The 11,924-nt window shown below is 24.8% G+C and overlaps 1 protein-coding gene across 1 annotated transcript in view; it reads right to left on the bottom strand.

Moving 5' to 3' along the window:
- Nucleotides 1-11,924, bottom strand: part of LOC122630118 (heterogeneous nuclear ribonucleoprotein K-like) — a 108,105-nt gene that overhangs the window by 52,806 nt on the left and 43,375 nt on the right. The window contains exons 4-5 of the mRNA XM_043814254.1: nt 9,961-10,076; nt 2,658-2,714 (exon numbers count right to left, since the gene is read on the bottom strand). Of these exons, the coding sequence (XP_043670189.1) occupies nt 2,658-2,714; nt 9,961-10,076 (173 nt within the window). The remainder of the gene's footprint in view (nt 1-2,657; nt 2,715-9,960; nt 10,077-11,924) is intronic.

The following is an 11,924-nucleotide window of genomic DNA, read 5'->3' as shown; positions in this document are numbered from 1 at the left end:
GTATGTATGTATGTATGTATGTATGTATGTATGTATGTATGTATGTATGTATCCCTGTGTAAGGCCATATAATATGTACGTTACTGTTTACTATTCAGTGTCTGAAAGTCGCGGTTTATGACACTGACCTCAGTACTGAACATGTGAATATTTTATTCGACGTGACCATTGTTGTGTAATTTTCTTTTATGTTTTCTTTCGTTTCTTCTTTTCTTATTTTTTTATTTATTTATTTCTTTCTTTTCTTATAATGTTTTCAATAGATCTTTTTTCTTTTTTATTTAGATAAAATTTAACGCTTTTAAAGTAGCCTTGTTTTTTGCTTTTAATTAATTTGAGTAATTATTTTATTTTATTTGGATTATTTATACATTATTGTAGGATACATAAAAAAAATCTCAAGTGATCGACCATCATAAAAATATCTATTTAAATTAGATATCGAGGAAATTATATTTATTGAATTATATTTTATTAGAAATTTTATAAATTGTCGATATTTTTAATTACAATTGTTATGACGATCATGTTCCAATATTTAAAAAATATTTCTGTTTATTAATAGATAATATTAATATAATTTGTTTCGATTAATTAATAAATTCTTTTGCTTTATTATCGTAGATCACAATTTAAATAATAATAATAATGATGATGATGATAATAATAATAATAATAATAATAATAATAATAATAAGAAGAAGAAGAAGAAGAAGAAGAAGAAGAACAACAACAACAACAACAACAATAATAATAATAAACAAATAACAACAATAATAATTAAAAATAAATATCTAAGAAAAATTAAATATATTTACCGATTTATTTATTCATTTATTTATTTTATATCATTTTATATTATATTTGACTGTTTAATATATTTAATAGGGACACGCGAAATAATTCGATCATTTGTACTAGTTCGATTGGTGGACAAACACGTACATAACACGCACGGTACAGTATAAAAGCCATAACACGCGTCTTATTGGCCTTGTAACGCAAATTGGCGACAGTATCGAGCGATTATCGCAGAACTATGGAATGCAACATATATATATATATATATATATATATATATATATATACATATATATATATACATACATATATATATATACATACACATATATATATATACATACATACACACATACATACATACATAGATACATATTATTAGCGTGTGTATATATATATGTATATATATATATATATATATGTACTTACTAGTCGGTCGCACGTTACTTAATCGTGTATATATAATAACACACATAATCGATGCCTTGTACTTGTACCTCGGTTGTAGACGGACTCTTACGAGAGCCGTTTCGTTCGAGAGAACACAAGAAAATGTCGAGACGACAATTTTTCTGCTACGATGCGTCTATGCTCTCGTTTCGCCTAGTTATACCTACGAGTTTTCTTGTTTTTTCTTTTCTGTTTATGTTTTTTTCTCCGTCTTTTTTTCTTAATTCTCTATTTCTTTTTCTTCTTACTTTTTTTTGTTTTTGTCTTATATTTTTATAATACTTCTTCTGCATTGCCTTGTCTAACATATACAGACTAATCGATATTCCCACGTCTTTAAATCGATTTTATCTCGATCGAACGTCATTTTGTACTTTTTTTCTTTCTCTAGATTTCATTGCATTAGAATATAAATTATATGTAGATTAGATTTGTGTAATATGTACATCACGTTCAGATGACCTTGCATTTAGATGTGACAGAAATATATGTGTATATATATATATATATATATGTATTATGTATCTTTTATTGCTATAATTTTATTAATATATTTTTAGAAAGTAATATATAATTTTGAATAGTATTATATTATGGTAGAAAATATATTTATAGAAAAAATATTCTTTTTAATAAAATATGATTTTTAATAATATATATTATATATAAATATATATTATTAAATATTTTCATAAGTAAATGTATAGAATTGTATAATATTTGTTTTAATAATATAATTTTGAATAATATAACAATTTTATGCAAATATATGTATATATATTTTGATAATCAAAAAAATTTAATAATATTATACTCTTATACAAATATATACTTTTGTAAAGATATTTTATTAAAAAAAGAAAAAATATATATATGCATATGTAGACATATATATATATATATATATATATATATATTTCCTCCCACCCCCTACGAAAATTTTCATGCTCTACAAAATTTGTAAGTTTGTTAACAATTAACGTACGATCGAGATACGACTTTTCAACTACAATGAAAAGAATATAAAAACAAGAAAAAATAAAATAAAATAGAACAAAATAAAATAAAAATACCAAATAAAAAAAAAAGAGCGAAGATGAGAAAAAGATGAAAGACACTAACAAGATCAACATTAAAAAAGGGAAGGAAAGAAGAAGTAAAAAAAAAAAAAAAAGAAACAAAATTTCAAAACGAAAAAAAGAGGCTCAAAAGAGAAGACGAAAGAAAAAAGAGGTAAGCAAAGGAAACGTGAAAAGGATGAAAAAAAGAGAACAATAAAAGAAGGGGTGAGAGGTACAAGTTGATACAAAAAAAAAGTAAATAGAAATAAATAAATAATATATACATGTAAAGAAAAAAAATCTCTAGAGAAAAATGTCGTTAAAAATCCGAGAAGTCTCTCTCACCTGATTTCGGAGCTTTGTGATGTTCTGTCCTCCCTTGCCAATTATAGATCCAGCAACCTACAACAGAGAAATGCGTCGTAACGACGCGTCCAGGATTTATAAGTTAAGGACACGAGCTAGCTGGTGTACGACTATGATTTATTATGTATGTATATTCCACAGTACATACAGGGTGAATCAAAAGTTTTTACATGGTTTTTAGAAATCGATTATTTTTTCTCGAAATTTTTTTGATCTTGTAGTTTTACGATTCGGCAAAGAAATTAATTAATATACTAAAATGAAAATAAAAAATATATATAATAGTATACTATATTTATATTATATTTATTAGTAATAATTAAATAATTACTAATAAATAACAAAAATAATATGTATTATATATATATATTAATATTTAATGTTAAAATATGTAATTAATTTTCTATATAAAATGGTATGCAAATATATACAATATATATATATATATATATATATATATATATATATATGTATTACTTAATTTCAAAATCTGTATATAATTTTGTATGAAAATTAAATGTGAAAAATATATATATGTATATTACTATTTTCAAATCGTGAAACTATAATCTTAGCTTATCCAAAAATTTTAAAAAGAAAAAAAGTCTAAAAAGTTTCGAAAATTAATTTATTTTTAAAATTACCATAGAATCTTTTTTTGTTGCCCATCCTGTACATACAATCTCCATACATGCATACATATACAACATGCTCATCGCGTCCCAAACACGACCTATTCTAGCCAATTGAGTTTCGCTTTCACCTCGAGAGACCTCACCTTTTCTTGTTATTCTTCTACTCTCACGTCTTTGCACCTGCTATACAACATTACGAACAAGCACGCGACATCTTTTCTCGAGAATCGAATTTCTTTTTTCCCTTTCCTTTTCCCACGGACCTTCGCTTATTTTTTTTGTCTCATATTTTATTTACTTATTTATTTATTTTTGTTCTATTGAAAAAATTTGATAAAAATTTTCAATAATTATAAATATTTGTAACTAGTTTTATTTTATGTTTTTCTTCTTTATTTTTTATATCACAATTCCTTTTTTCTAATATTTTTATTTTATTCGTGTCTTTTCCTTTTAATAAGAATAAAAAAGGAAAATAATGATAATAATACCAAAAATGAAAATAATTTATAATTTAATAATTTAATAATTAATTAAAAAAAATTGATTTAATATCAAATTTCCTAGAAAAAAGCATAAGAAAAAAAAAATAAGAAAATAGGATAAAAAAAAAAAGAAAAACAAGATTGAATAAACAAAATCAAATCTTTAGTCCTCATTGATATTTAACCTTAAAAATGCAAGTTTGTGACGCAAATCATATAACAGATAATATGAGAAAAATAATTTTTTTCCGATAGTATTCTAAAAATGTACATACGTATAATATATATAATATTATTAGAATATACTCATATAAAGTATATTAAAACATATATCTATGTACATATATATTACACACATACGCACGCGTATACAAAACAATTATTCTTGTTCAAAAAATAAAGCACATGTATAGAAAAAGAATTTGTTCGAATAGATCATGTTCCTTTTTCATTTTTTTCTCCCATAGCGAATCGTATCGTTAGCTTAAATAAACATCCTAGAAACGGGAAATACCGTGTCAAGGTACGGAAAATGATACGTTCTGGTATGAACAACTCTACTCGTTACAACAAAAACGTCCAACAGAAACGAAAAAAGAGAAAGAAAGAGATAGAGATAGAGATAGAAAGAGAGAGACAGAGAGAGAGAGAAAGAGAGAGAAGAAACGAGGTCATCCATTCGTTGATTTCATTCGTTCACTCATTCGCAATAATTACGCTTGGTCGTCGTGAATGAGTTCACTTTTGAAAAACGTTCCGTAACGACCCTGACAACGGACCAGTTATTATATCTCGACTTGATTACGTCGATCGACCGGCCCAATAAACGCAATCGGTCTCGCGCGACTGCACGAGATCGATAGATCGACATGTAAGAGGCGATCTTACGATGCATACATACATACATACATACATACATACATATATACATACGGTTATTGCTTGCTCTTACATTATCGATCCTTTCTATATCGTGGGACTACAGATATGAAAGAAGAATTGTCTTCATTAACATATCTGTATCGAAATTATCTTTCTTTTTTTTTCTTTCTTTCTTACTTTTTCCTTCTCTTATTTTTTATTCAATTCGAAAATTATATTTTTCTAATTTTTGTTTAACTTTATCTATTATATAATGATTAAAGAATCTTTTAATCACATCTTATAGCTTCTTTTTATAAATAAAAATCAAATTATGTATTATCCGAATATATAATTATGTATGTTCCAAATTGAAAATTTGCTCGTGATAAATTCGCTCATTAATACGATTTATATATATATATATATATATATATATATATATATATATTCATAATTTTTTAAAAATTAATTACTTCTTAATTCACATCGAGAACATTTATACCATTCTCTTAAAAATAGATTTTATTATAGCACGCTAGTAATCCAATATATAATTTTTTGTTATGATGTAATATTTATAATTGCATAATAATAAGTATAAAAAATTCTATACACCCATATGCAGAGCGAGTCAAAAATCTGCTGCTGATTTTTAAAATCGATTATCTTCTTTCAAGACCATAGAAATTACAGTAGAAATATAATTCCGAAAAGAAATTAGCCTATATAATAAAATATGGATAAAACACATAGACACTATATTAATATAATTACTTAATTAATTAGTAATAAATAAATTAGAATTAATAACATATATAATGTATGAAATATCTTATATAAATATACAAATTTCATATAAATATAAAATATTATTTTTCTTTTCAAATAAACTATAATATTTGAAAAAAGAGTAATTCGTTTTTAAAATTACCTAGGGACTTTTAGGGGCCCCATCTTGTGTGTGTGTGTGTGTGTGTGTGTGTGTGTGTGTAAAAGGTAAAAGATAAAAGACAAGATAAAAAAAAAGATAGAAAAGAAAAAAGGAAGATAAAAGGAAAAAAGGAAAAACAAAAACAGAAAAAGGAAATTAACATATAAAAATAAGAATAAAAGATATTATTTTTATTGAGAAATAAACGAACACGAATAAATAGGTCGAACTAAAAGTTTCTAGATGATATTCAAAAAATCAAATACTCTTCTTAAAGTTTCGACTTTTTAAACTAATTTCTTTTTATCATAACGTAAAAAAGTTTCCGAACCCATAGTTTTATAAATTCTTCCATTTATCAGATTGTAAAAAAATTTCCAGACTTGTGTTACTATTTTTTTTTTCAGATTATAAAAACGTTTCTAAGCTTTTAGTTTCACGAATTGAAAAATAAACAAATAAAAAATATATAGTTTAATGAATCTTGGAAAAAAAAAAGAGAGAAAAAGTTCGATTTTTCGAAAATCACAGTAAGTTGTGACTATATTTTATTTGTTAATTTATCTTTATCTTTTTTTTCTTTTCTTTTTACATTCGTTTCTTCTTTTTCACTCCTCTCGTAAATTCATAAAAATTCTATTCCATTCTTTTTATTGATTCCCTTACTTAAAAAATGATCAACCCTATAAACTTTTTCTTTCTTTTTTTTTTTCATTGTCGCGTGTTGAACAACGATGAAGTTGAGAGCTATTTTGTTGGCACGACGACGCACCTCGCAATTTGCTTAGCAATTTGCCTAATTAACACTACAAGGATATATGATCGGCTGCACTAAATGATTTCCTATTACGTCATACTAGTCGTGATATCATCACGAGTTCGCTCTTTTTATCAGAGAGATAAACATCTCGATGAAATCATTATTGCTCACAAGAATTTATTAATTTTATTATTGATTTATTAATTAATTCTGCAAAGAAAAAAAGAAGGAGGAAAAAATATTTTCTTAATTTTTTTAATTAATCTTAACGTTATAATAACTCAGAAATGTAATATTAAAGAATCGTTGCGTTATTAACTTTAATTTATTTTTATGATAATAAATGAACGTGAACGATTATTTATTATCTTTTTAGTATATTATAATTTATATTAGTAATTATTATGTAATAATAAATCTATGAAAAAAAATGTGAACTGTGACTTATGAAACTTTAGAATGATATATAAAATTACACGTTCGATGATATATAATACCAATGTATAATATTGAAATATAAATAATAATTATTTTCATATAAAATTATATAAATATCATATAATTATTAAATTTGATATAATTATAATTTTAATTATTTAGAACAAAGAATTGTAGAAATTACTCTTTTAATTCTAATTCTAATTTTATCGATATCTAATGTACTTCTTTTCGCATAACATTTTTAATGTAAAATTAAAATTAATGTTAAAATTGTACTTCTTATATATATATATATATATATATATATATATATATAACAGTCGTAAATCAAAAATAAATAAAAGTTAGATTCCCTAAATAGATAAAAGTTTCAAAGATAGAGATTAAAACATAGTAATATACTATTTCCGTAGTTATACATGTGTAATATTCTCGTATAAACAGTTATAGATAATAGATAAAATTAGAACGAAATATCACATTGTTATCGTACAATTATATAATTTCATAAATCATCAAACGAGATATCTAAGAATCTCTTATTTCTAATTTTAATTCTAGCGATATTTAATGTGTGTGTGTGTGTGTGTATGAATGTATGTATGTATATAATAAATAAATAAATAAATTTTCTATCCAATATGTTTCTTCAAAAATTACAAATTTTTTTATTGCTATAAATGAAATCGAAACAAAAAAAGAAATAAGAAAAAAGAAATAAGAAATAAAATAAGAAAAAGAAATAAATAAATTGGAATTTATAAATAAATTAGAGCCCGAAAAAATATAGGTTAAAACTCAAAGTCGGCGGTAATACACCGTTTCCATATTTATACTTGTGCAATACTCTCGTACAAATAGTTGTTAGATAAAGTTAAAACGAAATAGTAACAATCAAGATGATCTCTTTGCGAAAGAAATACAAAGTATCGCCTTATTCGTGTTCAACAGCGATAAAAACAAGTATATATGTATGTATATACCATGAAGTAAAATGGAGTTTCGTTTATAGGTGTGTTAGAGTTTAGATAAAGAGTCGATGATAAGGCTTTGCTTTCAAAAGCACCAAGGAAGAAAGAGATAGAAAAAAAGAAAGAAAAAGAAAAAGTAAGAGAGAGAGAGAGAGAGAGAGAGAGAGAGAGAGAGAGAGAGAGAGAGAGAGAGAGAGAGAAGAAATCTAATCAACTTTTTCAATCTTTATTATTGCAACACGGAGAACATAACGTAATGTAACGTAAAATAACGTAATGCAACAAGGAAGCTACGCAAGTGGCGTAATCGGTGTATCCGTTTTAAACGTTTCGCATATATAAAGTAGATGAGCGTTTGTACATATCTCTTTCTCTCTTTCTCTTTTTTTTTCTCTTACTTTTTCTTTCTACATGTTTCTTTCTTCTCGTCTTAACTTCCGCCAAATCATCGAGAGAATTTTTCTCTCGAAAAGAAGGAGAGAAAGACGCCGGAAGTGGATAACGGTTCGTCGAGCTCTCTTTATAACGACAATGACCGGAAGTATAGTGAATTGTGAGAGATCGCATAGCACGTGTGTACTTACAAGCTGTGCTATAGCGTATAACATCATCTTTTTTCTGAGATAATTGTTTATTAAATAAAATTTAATATTAATAAAATAATAAAATATATATTTGTTATAAAAAAGGAAATATATAATTAAATTTCTAATATGTCTGTGTGTTTGTGTGTATTACATATGTGTTAACAATTAGAAAGTGAATAAAAAACGTGAAAATTATATAATAATTATTTAAGTTAGTATAATATAAGAAAAAATATATATGCATGTATACAATATATATCTGTGTTAGTAATTACGAAAGCTAATAGAAAATCTAGAAATTATATAATATATTCTTTAGGTTATAATAATGTGAGAAAAACAAAATATGTATATATGTATTTTTATAAATTAAAATATTAAAAAATGTATACATATTCTTTTTTCTCATATTATTATAAACTAAAAAATATATTATATAAATATAAGTAAATAAATGTATATATATATAAGTAATTAAAAAAGGTAATTAACAATTTGAGAATTTCATAATCATGATTTAAATTATAATAATGCAAAAATAAATAAATACATACAAACATACACACACAGATGTAATTATGAAAATTAATTAAAAATCTAGGAATTATATAATAATGATTTTTAGCTTGTAACGTGGAAGAATTAAACACACATATGCGCACGCGCAATTTGACCTATCTATTTTCGATGGAAATCAACATGGAATAAACACACACGTGCATGTATAATCAACGATTACTTTGCTTTTGCGTATTATTGCATCGCTTTATTATTGCATCGATTTATATACGAGGTTATAAATATATAAACGATTAATGCTAATGCCATGGAAAGATCGAATTAATGGACACGAACGAAAAATACTAAATCTTATTTCTTCCTCTTTCTTTTTCTCTCTCTCTCTCTCTCTCTCTCTCTCTCTCTCTCTCTCTCTCTCTCTCTCTCTCTCTCTCTCTCTTTTTCTTTCATTTAGCTACGTGGGAAAGAGAGAACTTGCATGCATCGATCGTTCTGCGGTTAGATCAGCGAATTACTATTACGCGTTTATTCCAACGTGTTCACTTACGACGAAGATAGAACGTGTGAAAGTGAAAACATTTTTTTTTTGTTTACCATCGACGAAGTATTTCCGAGTATTTATCTTTACTAGTTTCTAATCGTTACTTCTTCTTTTTTTTGTATGTAATCTCTAACCTCTAACGTTTAACCTCCTTTACGTCGATCGTTCATCAATATATTCTCTAATAAATATTTTCCTTTGCAAAATCAGTTCAATAATGATGAAAATGAATGATACGACAATTATTAGAAATAAAATTCGAAACACGCCAATTAGTTTTTTTCTTTTTTTCTTTGCTATACACACACACACACACACACACACACACACACACACACATTACGTTTCACGTTCCTTCCATTTCGTTGGTAATTACGATCTACCTTATCGATCGAATCTATGTAACGCTGTATCTCATTAAATCGTTCTCATCTTCACTTCAATTATTAACCAATTTTATTACGAATGAAATTAGTTTTCTTTTTAATACACGAACGAATTATTTTTTGCTTTAAATAAATAATACGTTTATTTTGTGATCTTCTTACCTTGCTAGGAATGAGAAGACGAAGTTCGTCGTCACCCTGTCGATAACGTTTGTGAGGACTAGTTGGCCCTCCTGAACCTGTCATGGCGCCCGCATCAGCTTCCCTCTTCATTATTCCTACAATAAAACAAAAAAAGAACAATTGTATTAAATTAACCGAAATCAAAACTCGTACTAATCACATATAAAAGTTAATTAAAAAATTAAAAGGAAATAAACAAAATAAAATTCTAAATTTCAAAGATGAAAGTGATGAGGAAATTTTCATAAATTTATTCTTCAAATTCGCTTAAATCGATATTATTCCTAGAATAATAATTGTAATAATAATAATAATAATAATAATAATAATAATAATATTATTATTATTATTATTATTATTATTATTATTATTATTTTAATAATAATAAAAAAATCTTCGAATAACTACGATAAAAAATTTACTAGTAATCGCATAAAAAGGATAATTCGTATAAGAGAAAATAAAATAAAATTCGAAACGTAATGAAACCAAAAAAGGTTAAACAAATTTTCAAGTATTCAAACACTAAATTTATTCTTCACGCTCGTTAAACTTGACTCGGTACGACCCATACAAATACACCGAGAGCAATCCAGTGAATTACAAAATTGTCCGTCACTAATTATGGAAGGCACGTGTTCTGATAATAGATTGTACCGTTACATTAACTGATCTCCCAAAAGCATGATAGGAATGATACATCAATTATACCTAATTTAAAAATCTTTCGATAGCTGTACAAATATTTCACTCAGACTCATTTAACAAAACATTATTAACGAACATTTAGTAAATTTTTAAATATTTATTGTATAAAAAGAAAAAGAATTAGAAGAAATATTGTATTATTAGCTTTAATACAAATTTAATTAAGATGAAAACATTTTTTTTTCCTTTTATTTAATTCATAAGTATATTTCATTAGCTTTGCTTTTTCTCTTATTATTATCACAATATTTGAGAAGATTAGATGTTACTTATAATTGATTAGAAAAAAATATCATAATATATAATACGTTCGATTATATAATATAATATATCATATAATTTGTCTTGATATATATTATTTTGATATTATTATAATATATATATTATATATATGTCACAATATGTTATACATATTCGATATATATCGATATTGATATATATATATATATATATATATATATATATCATAATATCATATACATATAAGTGTACACGTAATATATAAATATTATAAAAGTTATTAATTCCAAGAGAAATTTTTCGAATTTACAGTAACTTGAGTGTCAAAGCTGAACTAAACTTCATAAAAATTATCGATATTCGATTCATCATAGAAATTATCATACTATGTAAATCTACACATAATACAAAGACAAATATCATGTAAATATCATTAATTTAAAGATAAATTTAAACAATTCTCAGTCACGTACTTTCAATGTCAAATTATTTAAACTTGATAAAAATTATTGATGATCGTTCAACCAACTCGACCCTAACGATTATTTACCAACTTCAATTCTAATACAAAGATAAATATCATTAAAAAATCATTAATTTCAAGAAAAATTTTTAATTTCGGTCATGTGAATTTCAATACCAAACAGACTATAAATTATAACTTCATAAAAACTATCAATACTCGATCAATCCCTCTTAATCTTAAATTAGAAACAATCATAATTTTTCAAATTTACAGTAATTTAAATTTCAAAACTGTGCTAAATAAATAAAAATTATCAATATTCGATCAACCGAATTCATCCGATAAAAACTATCAAAATATGCAGATCTATATATAATACAAAGACAAATATCGTGCAAAAATCATTAATTTCAAGATAAATTTTACAAATTCTAAAAATCAAGTGAGTTTCAATGCCGCTTTTCACTACTGACCTAAACCTAATAAAAACTATCGATACTCGATCAATCGAGTCCATCCATCCCGATCG

Source organism: Vespula pensylvanica, chromosome 6, assembly GCF_014466175.1.
Source record: "Vespula pensylvanica isolate Volc-1 chromosome 6, ASM1446617v1, whole genome shotgun sequence".
Lineage (NCBI taxonomy): Eukaryota > Metazoa > Arthropoda > Insecta > Hymenoptera > Vespidae > Vespula > Vespula pensylvanica.
Note: the sequence above shows the minus strand (reverse complement) of the source record. Positions and strands in the feature narration are given on the sequence as shown.